This window comes from Topomyia yanbarensis, chromosome 2, assembly GCF_030247195.1.
Source record: "Topomyia yanbarensis strain Yona2022 chromosome 2, ASM3024719v1, whole genome shotgun sequence".
NCBI classification, from domain to species: domain Eukaryota; kingdom Metazoa; phylum Arthropoda; class Insecta; order Diptera; family Culicidae; genus Topomyia; species Topomyia yanbarensis.
Genome location: NC_080671.1, coordinates 15,284,392 through 15,305,916, shown reverse-complemented (window position 1 = coordinate 15,305,916; position 21,525 = coordinate 15,284,392). Strand labels below are relative to the sequence as shown.

Below are 21,525 nucleotides of genomic sequence, written 5' to 3'. Positions count from 1 at the left end.
CATTTAATTCATTTGATTCATGTGATTCATTTGATTCATTTAATTCATTTGATTCATTTAATTCATTTGATTCATTTGATTCATTTGATTCGTTTGATTCATATGATTCATTTGATTCATTTAATTCATTTTTTTCATATCTTTAATTTTATTCATTTCATGTTCAGTCATTCCATTTATTTATTTCATTCAATTTGTTAGTTTGAGTCAATTCATTCTATTAATCTTATACTTATTTCTAAGTATAGTCTAAATTTTCATTAATTAAGCTAATATAATTTGTTTCGTGTATTTTATAATTTTGATTTACTACTTCGCATGAGTTCTGCAAACTAAGGAATGATCCAACAGTGATATGTGTAAGAAATGTCTCATCTCACTGCTAGGTGGATTAAATCGGTTTTTTTCAAAATAGTAGGGAGAAAAAAAAAATTATTCAGTTTTCTGTAGATCATCGACAGGCTACATATATTGGTCATCCGGATAAAAAAAATCCAGTCAATTCGTTGATTACGCCAATTTGAAAAAACGCGGTTTCGAGAAAAACGCTTTTAAAGGGTGTTCCACATCAAATTGCACCACGGACAAACTTTGTAGAAAATGAACAATTGGACATTTTCTCTTGAAAAATTGGGTAAAAGTAGTTTAGAGTGTATGTTTAGACTGTATTTTTATCGCTGTCAGTTTTTCGAAAATTGTTGCCGATAGATTGAAATTTGCGTGTGTTATAGCAAATAGGCACGTGGAGTGCATGGCTGTTTGAAAGCGTGGCCAGCGAGATTGCGGAAGACATATCTAGAGTTTCAATACTAACAATTATTCGGCTAAAAAACAAGTCTATTTTTTGCCCTCTACACCAGACGCCCCCCTTAAATCAAAATGTAGTTAACAAAATGCGATAGTTGTCCAGATATTTGGAATTTTGCTCCAACAAAAATAATTAATTCGTGTAATTACGCCCTTTTCAAAAGTTATTCGCTTTACCTCATCATAAAATGTAAAAACTGTAGTGTTTATCGCTTTTAAGCCACAAAAGAAACTTTTTCAGTTTATTTGGATCATGGAGAAGATTTCAATAAAAGTTTTACTAATAACAAGTTTTGACATATTTTCATAATTCATACTATTTGCGGTCAAAAATACAATTTTCCTTTTGAATATGATTTTAAACGCCATTTGAAATCAGAATGCTCCTAAGAAAAAAAAATTAAGAAATGTAGTAGTCCTCGAGATATTTTAAATTTTGTTTTAACATTACAATTATTTTATTTTTACGACTTTTCATAAGTTATTCGCGTTTCTCCATCAACAACAATACATTTTTCGAAAGGCCCATAAACTGTTCTGTAACTTTTCCTTTGACAACAAGATGATATTGCAAATTTTTTTTACAACTTAAATTTATGACACAATTTTTTGTTTTTATGAAAAATTACAACTTTTTTTCAGTGTACATTTTAGTACAGACGTGTTCATTCCCTGTAATTCGTTCTTAGATAGTTTTGTTGTATAAAATAGAGTAATCGAACAAAAAAAATTGAATTCTATGCACGTAGAAACGTCTACGCCCTTGTAAAAAATTGCTTTTGTCGCAAAATATTGCAATTGCCAGAGAAAAAACATGGAGATTCATAAACCGAACACAACTGCAAAGTTTCGTTCGTATCGACGATGGTCATATTTTACGGTCGGCAAATTATTTCAAACAGTACGACATTTGCTATTCTATTACAATATTAATGGCCCGGCATTTTGACTTTGATGCGCACTCCATATTCAAAAGCAAATTTTTGAAATTTTTCATTCGATTGGCCGAAGTAAATGTTTCCTGCATCGACGAGATACATAAGAAAAAGATTTTCTTACTTTGGAGTGCATACTTAAAATTAAATTTTTTGATGACTTTTTTTGCACCGTAAATAGTACCACCAACTTGCCCCGCGAGCGACACCGCCAACTTACTCCAACCGCATATTTTATAAAAAAATATATTTTGAATATAATTTTTGTTCGTGGGTAGATATAATATCTATATACTGAAAGATATTTTCATGCACTGTCGAAAAAAATAATCATTCGGGAACTGGATTGAAAATTACCTTAAATAACACAAAGTGTTTAAAATGTGGCAGATTTATTTGGTATGCTCAAAAACACAATATCACCCACAACTTCTGCAAAACAAAATGTTTTGCAACAAAAACGCACTGAATAATGTGTTTCACACTACTTGAGGTACACAACGAGAGGTAACGCCTTATGTCTAATAGGAAAGGAGAAAAGAAGATTCCGCCAAATTACCCCAACCGCCAACTAGCCCCGGCTCCCCTACTTGCGCTAGATTGTGCTTCTCTGAAGATACTTCCAGAAGCAGGAAAACATTTCATTTGGCCGATACGAGTTGTGATCGGAGGCAAGCTTTCTTAAATTCGAGATGGCGATGATCTTCACTTGCTTTCAATCATGAAGGGCTACTACGCTGAAGAAACGTTCAGCAAACGTCTTTCCGGGGAGTCAGGCAGATTATTCCACATGTAGAATTTGCATCTGTCCAACCCGGGACATTATTGTGCGATTGAAATCACACTTTTAAATTCAAGACCCGTTGAGAAGCTAAGAATCATTCTCCCGAAAAAAAAATCTTTCCAAATTTGATGAGGCGAACTTGACTAGAAGACATTACCGTGATAATTCAAATTACTTTTCTGGTTATTACATCCTAAATTCTGCTAAACTTGATTGCTATCAACCAAAATCCTCAATAATGAAAATTGTTGTACACCAAACCTTTGAAAATACAACATGTAATAATATAGTTTTTACATAGTAGTTAAGGCATTTCTTTGGTTGACCAAAAAGCTTTTGCTGCACTTGTAAATGTATACAAACCTTCAAATTTTGGTTTTATATAAAATATTGCTTGAATATTAATTTCTACTGGACATTTTATTTAAATAATTTCGTCCAGGTTTTTCAATCAAATACTCCTATGTGGCGTTGGTTTGTTCGCAATATCGTAGGGGAACGTGACGCGATAGGTCGTCTGAGCCAGCAAAGAGCCCAGACTTTTTTGACAAAATTAAATATCCATCGGTTTGAATGTTCCATACTTTCGTTAGTACTATTTCGGTTACACATATGTCGGGCTCATCGATGTTTCTCTCGATAGCACGCCATCCGCGTTATTGGTCTTTTCTAACAACTCATACTTCCGTAATCTAAAGTGCTCAAACGCGTTGAGGGAGCAGAAATTTGTATTGCCCTAGAGATCATGTGGGCTTCCTCTACTAGACTAGACTAGAAACACTTTTTAACATCCCTTCCACAGGAATCGTCGACATGATTCCCGCGCATTTCTTGCAATGAATCTTATGGCTATTGTATTGTATTTACAATTAATGCAATTCAAGACCCGCAATACAAAAAGGCGCACAGGTAGATGAACCTTGTCAAAGAAGGGATAGTTATGTAAAGCAGACCCGGTGAAGGTCCTGCTGAGGGCAACTGTTCCCAGTCCAGTATCTTCACTGACTGAAGCATGGGTGTTTAGAATAACCAACCATATATTTCAGCAGATCCACGAAAACCACGTCATTGATCTCGATCTTGTTTGCTGGTACGTAGACTCTGTAGGCTCTCATAAAAGGCATATATCCTTTGATATTATTTACCAACTTTAGACTACAGTGGCAGAAATTCCTATAAGCGCACGTTCATTTTCTATAATATTGAACTAATGATTGCATATAACTACATCGCTGTTTTGTCAAAACATTACTTGAGTTATGACATTGTAGTTGTGTGTTATTGAATTCGTATGGTTGCTTTTTCGATTTATTGTGACACAATCTCTTTATTTGAACAAGAAATTCCTATAAGCGCACACCCATTTTGGCAACATTTATTGAGTTGCATTCACACACACCATTAAAATATGTCATTAATCGTGTATCAGTTGTAAGTGAGTGCTTGCATAACCAACGTATCCGAAGCGGGATTGTTTTTTAAGTTTCAAGATGCCTAAAGCGACATTTTTGGATGAAACTGAACGGAGATTAATCTTTGAACTAAAGGATGTCGGCTTGAGCAACCGTGCAGTAGCGAAGAGGATCGGTAGAGGTGAAACCGTAGTACAAAATTTCCTGAAGAAAGGTGAAAACTACGGCATCCGGAAGAAAAATAGAGGTATTTCCAAAATTACCAACCGGGAACGCAACCGAATTATTCAGTTGGGTGAGACAGGAAAGTTCAATTCTTCAGGAATAAAGGAAGAACTGGAACTTCCCATCACAAACAGGAGAGTTTGTCAAATATTGCGTGGCTCAGGACATATGGTGTACACAAAAAAAACCAAAAAACCCAATCTGACGCCAAGACACATTCAGGCAAGGTTGGATTTCGCCAAAAATGATGTCTTGGAAGACAGAATGGGACAACGTAATATTATCTGATGAACAGAAATTCAACCTCGACGGTCCCGACTGCTGTGCATATTATTGGCACGATCTATGGAAGAATTCGGAGGTAAAACTTAGCAGAAATTTCGGAGGTGGTAGTCTAATGGTGTGGGCCGCATTTTCACGCAAAGGAAAGACACCGATGGCAACTATTTCTACGAGAATGAACTCTGAAAGCTACGTTGATTTATTAGAGTGTTTTAATACCATTTACTGAAGATGTAATGAACAATGAGTTCATTTTCCAACAAGATAATGCTGCAATTCATGTCAGCAAGGCATCTAAACAGTGGTTTGCCGAGCGATATATCTCGTTGCTGGTGTGGACAGCACGAAGTACTAATCTGAATCCCATTGAGAACCTTTGGGGTATCCTGGCAAGACGAGTATACAGTGATGGACGCCAGTTTGGAGTAGTCAGACAGCTTCAATTGGCTGTCAGAGAGGAGTGGCAAAAAATTCCAATAAATATGTTGGAAAATCTCATCGATTCTATGCCGAAAAGAATTTACGAAACAATTCTGAAAAATGGAAAACAAAATACTAAAGTTGAGATTTATTGTTTTTATTACATTAATATTAAATAAAATTAAATCTGCGCTTATAGGAATTTCTGTGCACAAAGTATGTTTTATTTCTTCAATCCAAGCATTGATAAATAAAAAGAAATATTTACTACTTCAAACAGCATATATTACGGATATATACCGCATACAGTAATTATTGACGTCGTTTGATTTTTTAATCGAGCTTGTGGCTGAAAATTTGCTATGCGCTTATAGGAATTTCGGTCACTGTATGTACCACCACCCTAAGCTTATCAGGGCGACTTTTCTGCCATGGCTGAATATCTTTCTATTTGGGCTCTACATATTTTGAAAGTTTGTTTGTCTTTGGTCCTGTAGAAGATCACAAAGGGCCTATTTGAAGAGTGTGGGTATAGTATCAGTAGAGGAGTAGAATAATTTCGATAGACGTCTCAACTTGAGGCCAATCTGCATGGAAATTCGTTTTTGCACCTATTTCAATATCAGGAGGTTAGTTCTATAGAAGGGCTAACTTCATTTAATTCCCAAAATAATTCATTCGCATGGGGTGCCTCGGTCATGAAAAATAATGTTGAAATCATTTAAATTGAGATTAACGTTGGACGTTAGTTTCACACGCAATAAAAGAATCGCATTTGTAATTGTGTAGTAATATTTTGAAGGAATCAATTATTGAGGATTATACTTTTGGAAGTCCACAGTAGAATACTAAGCTACAATCGCTGCGTGGCAGGGACATTGAGCCGTTAATTCCTTTATATTTTTATAAAATTCACCATTTTCCATTTTGCTACTTTCTCAAGGTAAGACAAATGATAATGTTCGCAAATTCTAACCCGTCCAAAAATAAGAAATAGAATTTATTTTAGCATTTCTGCATAAGAGTGCCTAGATCGCTTCTTCAAAAATAGCTGAAAGCCTATGCTGAGTTTCTCCTTAAAACGAATATTTTTCAATACATTTGTTGCATACATCGTCTTGATGAACAGAAAAAATATTTATCTGATATAAATGAACTGTTGAACGATTCCTTCAACGTTTATCTTTTAAACCAAATACGACTCAAACATCTTTTGATGAATAAATAGCGGATCTTCAGAATCTGTAGAGATCGTCGCTTGATGAAAAATCGGTCAAATTGCTTGACATTGACCAGACAGGCAGCACATTGGCAATTTATGGCCCACTAAGAGTATGTACAGCGGCATACTTTAGATTAATTACCACTGAAAGATGTGAGAAGCGTCGTTCGAAAATTAATTTTTTTATTTTTATTAATTTTGCAGGGATTAAAATAATTTCTATCAAATTTTTTATCACATGTAGCAAATGCTTCACTGACCGAGTAAATTCGTTTTGAAAATATATCACACTTCAAGATTCTTCTATCAATTATTATCTATCACTTATCAATCAAGATTTTCATTCACTGGGATGAATTGTACGCAAGCTTTTTCATAGTAAAATATTCTCGAAAAAGCAGTAATCTCACAATTTGTCGACTTTCAACCACAATCCCCCGGCTGGTGTCAGCACGGCATGTTTCGGCGAAATCACCAACGGCACAACGGATTTCGAACATCTGGAGAAAGAGAAATTCAGCAACAGTGTCGCCAATCCGACCTTGGCCTCGAGCATTCCGAACCGGGCGGCAATACAAATTCTTGGCCCCTCCCCGAAAGGTATAAATGTGAACGGTTTCCGCTCGGCATTACCTTCGGCGCTAAACCGTTCCGGATCGTAACGTTCCGGGTCGGGGTAGTATTCTTCATCATGATGGATCGCGTAGACCGGGATCATCACGGCCATTCCTTTCTTGAAAATCATATCCGAATTCGGAACCTGGTAGTCCTTAGTTACACTACGAATGAGATTTGCTCCCGGTGGGTACTTTCTCAAAGATTCTGAAAGCAAGGGAATGAGTTATAAATTTCAAGACTTACTGTAAAATGTTTGCATTGCCTACCATTAATGCATTGTTCAATGTAGTCCATATCCGTAACAGCTTCGTAATTCAAGCCGCCATGTTTGGCGATAGCGTTCCTCACACATTGCCGAGCTTTATCTTGCACATGCTCATTTAAAGATAGCTCGTACAAACAGTACGACATCGTTGTACTGGACGTCTCGAAACCTCCCAAGAAAAACACGAAAGCTTGCGCCACCACCTCGTTCAGGCTCAACGTACCAACCTTTTCGCCAGAGTCATCCAGCTCACCTTTTTCTTTTAGCTGAATAAGTAAATTCATGAAGTCATTCCTTTGTACGTTGTTCTTCTCTCGATACTCGATGGTCTCCCGAACGACATTGAAAAAGAACTCGGACACGTCATCTGAAGTGCCCTTGATGTGTATCTTCTTCGCAAAATCCTTAAACGTTGCCATAAAGAAAAATTTCAGAATTCTCCCCGAGGGCAGCTCAAACACCTTTTTCCCCATCTTTCGAAACTCCACATCCGGATCATTCAAACTGTTGCAGTCGATTCCGAAAGCACAGGTCCCAATAACATCGGTAGTGAAACGGGCGAGTAGATCTTTCATTTCCACTTCCGAATCCGCTGCGATACTCCTTTCGACGCATTCTCGAAAACGGTCAGCCACGTTTACGATCATCGGACACATCATCTTTATCTTACCGGACGAAAACGTCGGGATGAGCTTCTTCCGCAGATTCGTCCACTTGGTTCCTTCGATGTTGAACAGATGGGCGGATATGGGATCATCCTTTTCGTTGTAGTACATTCCCCGGTCGTGAAAGTACTGAAAATCCCGCACCAGCACATTCTTCACAAATTCCAGATCCAGCGCCAGCGCCACCGGATTCGTGAAGAAAAAGATTCCTCCGAATGGATGCTTCCCTTTCATTTCCCGATAGAACCGCGTCATCAGCTGGGACGAATGAACGCGACGTCCAATCGCTTGTAGGTTTCCGAATGGGAACCGGGGCTTCATGAAAGGTACTCCATTGCGCTCCCAGTAGGAGTACTTATTGCGCACATACCAAACCGCCAGTGATATAACGGTGATCAGCAGGTAGATCCACATCTTACGGTGAAAACCAGTTTGACCGGAAGAGTGAATGAGTCCAATTAAGTGGTCACGGAATTATATTTAGCTGTTGATTTGAAATTCTCTGCTTTGAGTTAGAATTATAGACAGCACTAGAATTAAGCTTTGAAGCGTAAATTATGACGCTTCTAATCGCTTTCGAAAATTTCCCGCATAACACTACCGAATGACTGAACCGAACAAAGAATAACAACTGAATGGGGGCGACAATCATGTTAGAAGATTTCTAGCTGTAAATGAACAACGAACACATACCAGCTTCGTCCGTCAATGGATCGCCAAGCCACACCACGAATACAGTCTTGTTTATTTACCCAGTCACGCCTGACTGCAGCCGTGTGCGTGTTCGTGTCTCGATCGGCTTGCTTCGTGCGCCGGTGAAACACGTGCTGCCGGCAAGGTCAAGAGTTTTGGACGTTTGTTTACCAACAAAGGCGATGGAGTGTAGTGCTGCTGTTTTTGTTTTTTATATCGACTAGCTGTTAATTTCCATATAATTTTATTCTTTTTAAATGGCGTTAAAAAAGATTTGTACTGTTCATTATTTCGATGCGGATTGAGAATTTGCCCGAAATCGTGTTTGTTCCCATTTTCCCCCTTCATGGTAGTAAATGAACAAGCTTTTGACCGCGAATTTGCCGTATACCACTCATCTGAGTTGGAAACACCATGCCGCACGGTATCAACAGCGCGCATTCGTAAATTGCACACCGTGTTTTTCCGCATTTTGCGCGATAACCGCGATCCAACGACGAATCGTTAATTGAAGGTATTCTACAGTGGTGAACCGTAAAAGATTGGTGGAAATCGGTCGAGAAACTGCTGAAAAAGTGGATTTTAGTTTTACCCACGCGGTACAGTAATAGATAAACAAACAGCCATCGTTGTATCTACTCGTGTGGTTAACCGTCTGGCTTTTCATTCACTGGCTGTGGATGCCGGATGCTGAACGGGGAATGTTTTCCAAGCCGTAAAAACTGTGGAAAGTGTAAAAAAAAGTAATTTTTTGATTTGTGATTTGGTGCTGGTTGAGTCTAGTACAGTACGCATCAAAAATTTAGTCGTCACAGTGCGTGCCAAAAGTATTAGAACCGTCAAAAGAGCAAATTTGATAAAGTTCGTTTTTCGTGGTAAAATTGAAAAAGTGCGTTTCTCTTGGTTACGTAGAAGAGGAAAACGAGCAGTAGCGACTGTGATTACTTACAGTGTGTCCCATAAGTGTGTGAACATTTTGGAATAGTCGACGTGTATTTCCTTTTCTTTAGCTTTTGTCCATTTGGGGTTGGTATCGAGTACCCATGCCATATATTGTTTTCCAACGTCTCGTTGTCCAAGATGGTGGCCGTTAGTAGCGGTGACCCGGGAGGGTCAAGTAAAAGAATATTGCCGGAATGGACCCAACGAACAAATTCGGCGAAATGACGTTCCTGCAACTGACAGGTTAACACGGAGTACAATTGCCAAGAAACCCATTCATCGAAGGTGCGACTATCGAAGCTGAAGGAATACGTTAGTTCGGAACCCAGTCCAAGTTTCTAAGTTGCAGAAAATGAACCAGCTCTTTGATGGCACTGAAAGGGTGGTTGAAGCCCACCCAAATCTGAACGTAAGCAGATGCGTAATTTCCTGCTACGAACTGACACTGAGAACATAATACAAGTAAAGTTTTCAAACTGTGTGCATGGACGGCTCCAGCTAGATGCTAAAGGGGGGGGGGGCACGCCTTTTTGATAAAATATATCTAATGTACGGTTTGGAAAATCGATTTAAAAATTTTGAAAATGCGGTAAGCGTGGCAAAAAAATCATACACAGAAATTATTTAAACTGTTTCTCAAGGATACTTGTTGCGGAAACAATGAGACTGGATCCAAATGAAATAATTTATTCTGTGGTAGGATGTAAATTTTGAATCTCCTACAATAGATTGAAGATTTAGACTTACGTTCAATAATTTCAATTGTACTATCTACTTTTAGTAATCCTGCTTCATATAAACTTCTCTAGCAACACCGTATATTTCAATCGCTTATAGCCTAGAAAAGAGACATACAAGCAAGAAAAAACTTTCGTGAAATACTAGTAAATGAAAATACGTTGAAAATCACCTCGCATACAGGTTCACATGGATGGATCTTCATTGTATCCAAGTTTGCACGCAACGTCCTCATAGCGTTTGCTGGCTAATCGTAGCGCAAGCTAGTGGCAAGTTATCACGTCTAGTGGTATTTAAAAATGACAATTTTATTTCTTACACACATTGAAAACTTTACTTGTATGTCAGTTCTCAGTGCTTATAGGCGGAATAACATGAACTAATGGCAGATTATCCAAAATATAAGAGATGAGTACACCAACCAATAACACCTCACTTTGTATCCTATTTCTTAGCTCAAACTTACTTCGACAGTTCCACCTATGTACTGAACTGTCATCGATGTGAAGCGATGACCTCAGACCGTTTACTGATCCTAACAGAAAATTGTTAGGCGTTATCTGCTCCCATGTAGGTGAACGGGCGACTGAAAGAGGCCAAACGAAAATGTGGAAGCTCAGCCATCGTAGGAGGTTGCGGTTTTGCTCGATTGTTTTTGCACCACTGGCACTCTCTCCGGATCGCATGGTGGGTGGCTTTCAAACGAGGAATACGGTAGCATTGTAGAACTTCGTTGATGATTGTGGAATGGTTTTGATGGTTGAAACGTTCTTCGTCCACTCATCTCTCGCTGTAGTCCTCCACTTTAGCTAGCTCATGTTGCACCAGCAGTCCAATAACACGATGTTCTTGTCTCGTAGAGTGCTGCAAGTTGTCGACGTACCGAAAAACGAAAACATTGCTGAGTGCTCCATCTAGAGTATTCTTGTGGCCTTATAACAGGATCCATAATTCTGGATTGAATACGTGAATGTGTCCCTTCATCGGCAACGTTCTGCTTCGCCAGAATTCAACGCTACTCGCCAGCTTCCGTCAACCCCAAAATTTATTGACAAGAAATGCAACGAATGGTCTATATCGCCGGTGGTCGGGTCTCAGCCAGCATAACACGTCTTTGGAATCTGTCCAGAAGTACCGCTTGCTAACTGTGTTGGACAGTGATGCCATTATCGTATCCGCCAATCTGATACCGAGAAAAGTACCGGACTTCAGGATGGCGCCACTCTCGATTTGGCTCCTACCAACAAGCTCTCAATTGCGAGCCCCTCGTGAAATAGAAGATAGACGACCGCCGCGGTACTGTTCTCACACGCATCCACAAATGTTTGCATTTCCACCTTCGCCTTAACGGTCGTTGACGTTCGTATATCTTGGTACTTACACAGATCGTGTCTTCCGAAAAACGGTCAGCCACGTTAACTATTTCTCGAACTGCGTGTCTTCTATAGGAGCATTCCAGCTCACTGATGTTCTTCTTATTTGCTGCAACAGAGCCTTCAAAAACATCAACAGGTGCGTAATTAAACCCAACAGATCGTACACCATCAACAATATGCGGAGAACTTCGCTTTTGGTCGGCCGCGACCGTTGGAGAGCAGATTTTCATCGTAACGGGAGAACAATTTAAAAGTGCATCGGCATGTCGTTGTATTCCGCCACATTCCAAGCACGTTTTCTGTAGTAGCTTCGTCATCGTTGTTAAGATTCTTCTCTTCAAGCGCTGTCTGTTTCAAGTTTGCCATGACCGTAGCAGACTTTGATTGTTTGTAAATCTTTTTGACTTCCTGTGCGAGCTTCTCTGTGTTTTTCTCTGTATCAGTGTTAACGAGTATATCATCAACGTAGTGTTGCTTGATGATTGCATCGATCACCTCTTTATGGTTCTGCTCGAATCGTCTTGCATTCAGGTTCTTGACGTGTTGTGCAGTGCTCGGTGAACAACATGCGCCGAAGGTCCTAAACGACGCAAATACTGGGCTACGACTAGTTGATACTATTTCAGAAGAAGCGCTGACAATGTCGGTCTTCGTCTCTCATCCGCACTTAGCGAAACATCTCCTTGATGTCCCCGCATACTGCCACTCGGAACTCATTGAAATGGATCAGTGCCGACAACAGCGGTGTTAGCTCATCTGGACTTTTCAGGGGAACTGAGTTTGAAGAAACTTCATAGACGGTGGCAAATGCATCTCACACTAGGCGAAACTTGCCCGGCTTATTTGGGTTCACCAGAACGAATATAGGTAGGTACCCGTTGATCGTCCTGAGAGAAAAGCAGCTTGTTTGGTTTGATGACTCCCATGCTATCCAGCATGAAGTAAGATTTCATCGCTTTGTGAAGATCAATATAATTCTCCAGCCTACACTGCCATATTCCCACACCGTGAAAATTTACGTATTCGTCAGCGTGTCCGATACCGATACAATTGCAATAAATCGTCCACCCCAAGCAGGTATTGACGGCGATCGGTTCGTTTCGCCTACCTTCACGACTTTGGATTCCGCGCCCGAGATTGGCGTAATGCAGGTCAATTAGACTTGTAATAATATCGCGGAAATTTACACAAAGTCTATCCCCCAATGCTGACCGCAGTCGGTGTTTTTGAACATGATAGTGTAGTTTTTACGATAGCGGTTGGCACTGCGGGGATGGACCTTCGTCAGCTCAGTTCCGAAATTGTTAATCCCATCGCAGGTACTGATAGATTAAACGCCTTTCCAGGTTTGACTGACAACATCGACGATACACTCTTTCCACACAACCACTTGCTTTCACCAGGCCCATCGAGATATCCGTTTCGAGATAGTACAGTCATCACTACAACATTAGCGTCAAAGCAAACAACGAAGAGTACACAAAGTCTCTCCCCAGTGCCGGTCGCTGTCGGTAGTTCTGGAAGTAATCGTGTTGTTTCGACAGCGGCTGGCACTGTGGGACTGTACCTCGCACAGGTCAGTTCCATTCAAAGTTTTATATGAACGGACTCTGTTTCGATTTCTCCTTCCACAGATGTGACCAGCATGCATCGAACGAGTCACCGGTTTGGGAAAGAAGAGAAGAAAGTAGTTTCGCCACTTCATCATGAAGGAATCGACCAGGGACGAAGAGGGCTGTCCCTACCTCCCGGATATATAGTCATCACAATTCTCCTCCTCGATTTCCGCTGGCGAAGAAACACCGCTACAACACTAGCAGTACCAGAGCACCGATCTCCCGGTTGAACTCAGCCCAACCACGTCCTGAAACCAACGGAATGCGTAGGCAATCACTTTCGCCATCAACATCACCGTCTTCGTCAGTGACTTTCGCCAGTCGAGACTTAAACAGCTGATCTGTGAGTACGGACCGAGCCTGATAGCGTGGATAACCGAGTAGTTCCAGCAGATTTCATCGGCTACATCCTGCTGTTGAAAACTGGTAGCTGTCGAGACTGTCGGCAACACGGCGTAGGTTTTGCCATTCGGAATGGTGTACCATTTGGGACAAATCGATGTCGATGTCAGTATACAAGCAATCGTAGTTCGGATCCAACTGTAACAGCCATTGACAGTGGTGTCGCTCTACGTCCTTCCCAATACTCAACAGTGTCAAGAACAGCTGGGTGATTTCCAAGTCCATTTTTATGTCCAGTGCTTATACAAGGTGACCAACGCGCACCACATTTGCAGGGATTCCACGAAATCTACTAGATTACTCATCCTCAACGACGGATCGCACACTCGGATTGATCCCGCTTCCGGTATTCGCTTCGGCTATTGACCTCACGATCTGTTCCGAATCGATGGCTTCGAAATTTGTTTGACGAACACTCGCAGACACCCACAGCAGTGATCGCTTTCCCATTTTCGTTGCCGTTCCCGGACTGTCGCATATTCCCCCGGAAAGACAGAAATGGATTTACTACCAAGCGGATTACACAACCTACGAACCATTGACCACCAACGCTATTCGACTGGGTGTAGAAATATCAATCGATTGTTATGTTTACTGTGTAGTTAGCGGTACCGTGGTCCGGAGGTGAAAGCTGCCATTAAAATACGGAGAAAAGCACTTGGAGCACTGAAGCGTATACACGCAGAGGACCCGCGGAAAGCGGATGCACTGAAAAACTTTCAGAAATCACGAGCGGCAGCGAGAAAGTCAATCATTGAAGCCAAGGAAAGACCAACTACGTCAGAGATGTGGCAGACAGTGAACACGTTGAAAGGGAAACGTTAGAATCGCCCAACTGTCATTAAACGGTTCAGTGGTTACAGGGATAAGCCAGAAGAAATAGCTGAAGAACTGGAACAACACTACAGCGAAAGATCCGCAACCTCCAGATATTCGTCATTGTTGCAGAGGGCGAAGGAAAAGGTCGAACGAAATCGCATAAACTTCTCGCCAGATACCGATGATATTTATAAGTCCGACTTCACTGTAGGCGCTCGACAAAGGACGAAGTGGCTCTTCGGGACTGCCATGTTGCCGATGATATTCTGCTTCTAGTATGGGCAGGGCCGGCGGAACACATTTTTCACGAGTGGGTAGTAAAATTCGGAGTTATTTCTCCCCTACTGACGAAAGTTCAGCTATGACGTGTGTAAAATGCAAATTAAAATTCCCTTATAATATATAGTGGCTATTTGGAAATACTCTTTGTTAACAGGTGTCTGACGACTAAGCGAAAATGTGTTTATTGAATACAGATACTACAAATGTTCCACAGCTAAGTACCAATTACTCCATTCTTTTAAATTTTGTTACATTAAATTTTCCGTTCCCTGCTATAAAACCTTTCTTTCGCGGGTACTGAAGCCCGCATGATAGTGTTGACTAAGGTAGTGGCGGTCGTTTTGAATATTTACCCGATGGCAAAAATAATGCCGATAAGTCTCATTTTCGATGTTAATTGTATCTAATACAACCGGCCCCTGGATGGTCTACTTCCGGACCAAAGACAAGCCATTTAACTCTCCTCTCTTTTAACTCTTTAGTCTCCGAGAAGGGCCTTAATTGCGCAATAGGTAGTGCTCCTTCCAGATCCCCGTGCTTCAGTCAGTGATAATTTTGGTATGCAAGCAATCGCGTTCAGCAAAAATCGAGGAGTAAAAGTGAACTTATTTTCCATCAGCCTCATTTCAAGCCTTTCGCCGGATTTGTTCTTCCAAAATTTGTTCTTTTGAACGGGGCTCGTCTATTTGTTCGCCTTTTTGTACTGCGGGGCATGGATTGCCGTCGTTGCAAACAACGGGCCCATTGTAGAAATAAAGCATGGTGTGGAAAATGTCGCTTGTTAAATCCGAATCATAAAAAAAAGATTTATTGATATTGTTTCCGTATACATCGCACCTCAGCTGGTTCTAGAAGACTTCAATTCCCACGCTATGTCATGGGGTTGTCTTCATTCTGATAACCGATCTATCTTACGGCGTGATACTCGCGACAATTTCAGTATGACCATCTTGAATACAGTGGAAATGAAAAGAATGCCTACCAGCGCGGCCAAGCACGTTAGATTTATCGTTGTACTCTACATCATTAGTGTGCTCATTGATCGAAAGAGCAACGTGTCCACTATATCCGAAATAATCGAATCAAAATAAGAAATTCCTCTGGTGTAAGTATCCAACGTTTTGACTGGCTGGTTTCTCTACACTGCGATCAAAGGTCAGACGAAACGAATATCCGGCGCTAACAACCGTGGACGGTTTCCCACTCCGTTATTGTCAGCGAGTGCTCAGAATTGTATGCGAAAAGATCCTATGAGGACTTTTTGAACGTCGGATCGCCAATTTTTTTCAAATACACGCGACGTCAGAAACACAAATAGAAAACTTGATGAAAACTGAAAAACGTGGTTATTGGCACCGGTTCGTCAACGGATTAACGACAGAAATAATATTTCGTCTGGCAGATGGGCCCTACGCTGTGTACTCGATTTGGCCTTTGATCGGAATATATGGAACTAATAATCGTTTATCGGCCACTACAGCATTCCACGTAGATTATCAATTCAAATGATTGACGTTTCGATTAAAATATAATAATGTAAATAAACGTAATATTTTTTCTTCAAATACACAAATTTATCTGACAGCAAAGATACTCGCGCTAAGCATTCTCCCCACAAAACTTATGGTTCTATACGACCATGTCCACATCGTTACAGTTCCAAGTAGGCGCTTCGATCGATGGAGCATGGAAAGCACTCCTTATTTTCCTGGAGAAAATATGGGCGTTCCTAGATTCTTTATGTTAAAATCGCTCCTGATTGCCTGATACAAATATTAGTTTGAGTTCTTTCGCATTGTTCTATTCCGGGTAATGGGAAAAGTGGCACTTAGATTAGAATGGTAATGAGAAGGCGGACACTTAGGCATTAGAAGGTAATATTTGTGAAAGATCGCACAGCTTTAACGAATTTTTTAGTATTTCTTGGTAGAGGACGCTCGAAAATTGGCAAATTTCGTGGGATAATGGAAGTTTAGGAATCCCAAAGGCATCAATCAACCTTGGTTGAAAAGAAAGGATGAAGGTCATGACTTCCTTCGGTTGGCAATCATTATACGTTAAATGCGCATCTCTGGTGTATTACGGTGGTGGAGAGTGTTATCTGCGCAGCAATGACAACTATCGCAACATTAAACATGTTGTCGGGTCGTGCGCCTAGTGTTCTACACACCAAAAAATACAACAGGATTATTAGATTCCATTCAGAGCATGAGTCGCCAGTCCAATCCTAGCCATAATGGCTGAAGCAGGTACACGGCTGTCGGCATGACAGAAAAAAGCAAGGATAATTCTAATCTACCCTTGGTGCATCGAGCTTCCGATCGTTTGACAGCGATGGTCGAAACGCCCCTTCCCAAAATTTGTTCTCGGACGCGGTTAACCGTTCGGAAGTGGTACGAACCCGAACCCCTGATCGTGTGGGAAGAAACACGTTCGTCCAGTCAGGGGTTCCTGACAGATCCGGCCCTATTCTGCGCGGCGTGTGCCGTGAGACGACCATACTCACCTCACTTTACGTGACTTTTTTCACCCGATTCTGAGAGTCGACTCGGGTGAGGTGAGATTCCCCATTGCAGTTAAATGGGCGTCTCACGTCACCCGAAGTGACTCTTCAGAATTGGGTGAGAGAAGTCACGTAGAGTGAGGTGAGATTAGTCATTTCACGTCACACGCCGCACAGAATAGGGCCGATCGTTTCAGTCGCTCAATTGTCGTCTATAACGATGGCTCCGAAGACGATAACACAGTAGGCGCGAAAGTAATTGGAGAACACTATCAACAATCGGTTGGCCTTCCGCCGCTATGCAGTGTCTTCTCCGTCGAGGCTTTCGCAATAATAACAACGTTAACTGCGTACCACACGTCCAGAGACCTGTTAATAATGTCAGATTCGGTCAGTTCATTCAACAATAGGAGCTGGCTCATCCCAGCACCCGTGGATCTAGGAGATTGAGAACATGCTTCGAATCCGTCCAATCATGCTGTGCTGGATTCACGCTGGCATCCGCGGTGAGTAAGAGGCAGATAGACTCGCTGGAGAAGCCGGGAGCATTGCTCCACTGGATATATCTGTTCTGGGAGCAGACGCAGTTAACAAAATCAAAACTGCTATCCAAAACCAATGGTTCAATCGGTGGTCACAGTCCACCGAAGTCAAACTGCGTGAAATCAAATTTGACACGGCGAAAGGGACTGACCGCGACAGCTCGGCTGATCAGCAAATGCTTGCCCGACTGCGAATTGGACATACCCGAATAAACAGAGAGTTTCTGCTGAAGAAAGAAGCCCCATAAGTCCTGCTGCGAGGTAACCGTTAAAGTTCGTCATATGATGCTCCACTGCAGGAGGTACGACGAAGCTAGAAGGGCGCACAACATTGATTCGAAGAGTCTGCAAGTGGCTCTAGACAACGACGGAGAGAACGAAAAGAATATGGTAAACTTTCTTAAGAAAGCAACTTTGTATAAGCACGAATTTATCGACAAGGTCTGTCATCCTTTTTGGAGAATTTATTTGGATATAATCTATTTATCGTTAGCTGAGTAATAGCTTGACTCGCTTCTCTTCTTGATGGTACGGGATTTGGAATTTACTTCAAAGTTCGTGACAGACGGTTTTAAATCTTGGATGAAACAACTTTGGCTGTATTATATGAAAACAACATAGCTATAACGAAGTTCCATTTGTGCAACAAATTGTTTTATAAATCAGGTCAATAACGATAACAAAAAGTATAACAAGTATTCAGAAACGCTGTTTCGACAATAATTGGAATAAGGTTGGAAATCAGCTACTTTTTCTTTAAATTACGGAGCCAGAAACTTAATATACACAGATTGAAAACCAATTATTTTAGGGATACGAGAGAGTCGAAGATTAACTTTGCTCTTTGCATGTCGGGTTAAATCCACCATAACCAATAACTGTACATTTCAATATTAGACAATAAACATCTTATCGGGTCGTGCGGTTTCTACCTAAGAATCAAAATTTAGATTAAAAAGTAATCCAATTCAACACTGTTATAACGTATCGCTTTCCAACACTGCACTTATTCTAAAAATAAACCTAAATTATCAAGAGCAAGTGTATGTCTAATCTTATCATTAACCACTTAATAACGCTATATTTTATCAATACCCAACCAAACATCACCGGCTGGTCCTTGAATAAGAGCGACCGGATCAATTTCCAGCGAGGTAGCTGTTCTAGGACACGACCGAAATCGATAGCTTCTCAGCAGCAGTGCGATTCCCATCCGGGTCTGAAGAAGACCGAATCTCATTCCAATACAAACTCGGGGTCCCTCACCGAATGCCAGATAACTGAAATTAGGACGGTTTTCCTTTTCACTGTCCATGAATCGCTCAGGACGGAACTGAAGTGGTTCCGGGAAATACTTTGGATCCCGCTGGAACGCTAAATTCGGTATCAGCACACCTGTTCCTTCGGGCAGGACGAAACCGTTCGGTAATTTGTACGGTTTTGACGTTACTCTATGAAGAGTTGCTACAGGTGGATACATCCGAAGTGTCTCTAAAATTAGTTATTATAATGTAGATTAAGGTCCAACACAAACTGTCCACTTACCTTGAATGATCCAATCGATGTAACTCATTTCTGCGAGAGCTTCGTACGAAAATTTCCCGTGATGCTTATTCAAAACATCAATTACACATCGCCTTCCCTTCTCTTGAATTTCCGGCTGTTTTGCAAGCAGATACAGCACACAGGTCATGGTCGTAGCCGAAGTTTCAAACCCAGCGAAAAAGAAAACAAAAGCCTGTGCCGCTATTTCCTCAAACGTTAGCCGTTCCGAGCGATCATGGCCTGATTCCCCCTCATTATCACCATCAATGAATCCCTTGTTTTTCAAATCAATCAACAGTTGCATAAAATCTTTCCTCTGCACATTATTCTTTTCTCGATACGCGATCGTATCCCTCACTACGCCGAAGAAAAACTCCGAAACATCTTCGTCATTGAATCTGATTCTTAACCGTCTCGCCGCATCCCGGAACATCATGGCAAAAAACAGCTTCAAAGCTTTTAGCTTCGGAAAATTAATCATCCTCTTACCCATCTCACGAAACTTTGACTGCGGATTTTCCAAACTGTTACAATCAATCCCGAACGCACACGATCCGATAATATCCGTGGTGAACCTCGCCAGCAAATCCTTAACCTCGACTTCGTTTCTTTCCTTCGTGTACTCCCGCAGGTACCGATCGAACTGTTCCCCTACCGCCAAAATGGTATGGAACATTGCCTTCAACCTGCCGGAGGTAAACGTCGGTGTCAGCTTAGCTCGTAGCTTCCTCCATCGGGGACCCTCCATGAAGAACAGATTAGCCGACAGAGGGTCATCCCGTTCGTTACTGTACACGCCCCGATCGATGAAGTAATTGAAATCTTTTACCAGCACCGTTTTGGCAAACTCCGGCGTCAGTACCATCAGAACCGGATCACGGAAGAAGAAAATTCCGACGTAGTCTCCGTGGTGTTTTAACTGTTTGTACAGTTTTTCCATGATGTAAGCAAAGTGCACCTTTGATTGGAGCGTTTCGCCCACATTTCCAACCGGAAACCGTGGCTCCAAGTAGGGTACATTGCGCTGCTTCCAGAATTGGTACCGATTTTGAAAATGGTTGTAGATCCAACGAAAAAGAAGTAATATCACTGCCAAGCCTATCAAAAAGACACTCATTTTTGCACCTTCACTTGAAATACTGACATGATGATAACGTTGTCGTGTTTATGTAGCTGATTTGTTGGTAAACCATATTCAATTTATACGAGGCAGCAACTACGCGCAAGTAATTGTAAAAATTGAATGTTTACTGGTAAAATTAGGTAAGTACTTTTTCCCGTCAAAACTGTGTTGGTAAGCAGCAAACGGCAGCACAAAGTGTAACAAATCCAATACCAATCATAAAATATGCAATTTTTGGACAAGTACACGTTCCGGAATGTCAACAAACCAATTAAAATATGCTATATTACTCCCTAAGGAGAAAATTGGTTTAAACCGTCTTTATGCATGAAGGGCACAAAACCTAACTATAATTAATCAAGGTGTTTGCGTTTCGACTTCGTCTCTTCAGAACCATGGCACTTGACTAATGCATTTGCTAGCATTCTTTGTCAACAAATTCGATTGAAGTAACCTTATTTATCGTATCTTGTACCACTAATACAAAGCTATGTCGCTAAGCGACATCTATTGCTACAGGTATTAGTTATTGCGCTGTTGCAACAGGTGGCAGCACGGAACGAGAAAGCTTTCGAAAAGTTGCTTTGAGTTGTCGGCCGTCTGTACTTTCGGCTCACACTCATTCTGGATCGATTGCAGCCACATTTCCGATAGCAGCTTTTCTGCATTATCTTATTAGGGGAAGATAGCCTAAGACGAACACTGTGGGTAGGAAGAGCACCTTGTGTTTTTCACAAAGTGGAACAATATAATTAAAATGTGTTGATACTATATAATTTTAAGACGATTTCAAATGATTCTGAAAGATACTGATATTATCTAATACACGAATTATCAGACATCTATACAATTTTTTTTCTCGAGAGCACGCTAATGGATATAATTTATTGACGGCAGAAATTAACGATTTAAACCTGAAAACCGTTGATCTCGAGAAATATTTCTAGCCTAATGATGTACTTGATTAATTAGCAATTGACTGGTAAAAAACAGAAATTTTAGTGAGCTGTTCATAATTTAATAATATTTTTGCCTTTCTGGTATAGAAAGGTTATGCAATCACTCTGAACATGGCCATGTACCATTCGACTCAGTTCGCCGAAATCGGAAAATGTATGTGTGTAGGTGTGTAAGTGTCCAACAATCTCATCAATTTTTCTCATAGACGGTTGAACCGATTTGCAGAAACTTAGTCTGAAATGTAAGGTATTACCCTCCCATCGGTCGTTATTAATATTTTCTATTGATCAGACTTTCGGCTCCGTAGTTACGGGTTGAAGAATCCGATCACACAGCAAATTCCCATATC

General features: G+C 40.9%; 1 protein-coding gene across 1 annotated transcript; it reads right to left on the bottom strand.

The window, feature by feature from the left end:
- Positions 1-194: 194 nt before the first annotated feature.
- Positions 195-20,631, bottom strand: LOC131679332 (uncharacterized). Its single transcript, XM_058960042.1, has 7 exons — positions 19,094-20,631; positions 18,628-19,039; positions 13,208-13,540; positions 11,558-11,964; positions 11,390-11,490; positions 6,972-8,109; positions 195-6,909 (listed from the first exon to the last, which is right to left on the bottom strand). Exons 1-7 carry the CDS (start codon positions 20,208-20,210, stop codon positions 6,494-6,496), a joined length of 3,924 nt encoding a protein of 1,307 aa, XP_058816025.1. The 5' UTR covers positions 20,211-20,631; the 3' UTR covers positions 195-6,493.
- Between the last annotated feature and the right edge of the window lie 894 nt (positions 20,632-21,525).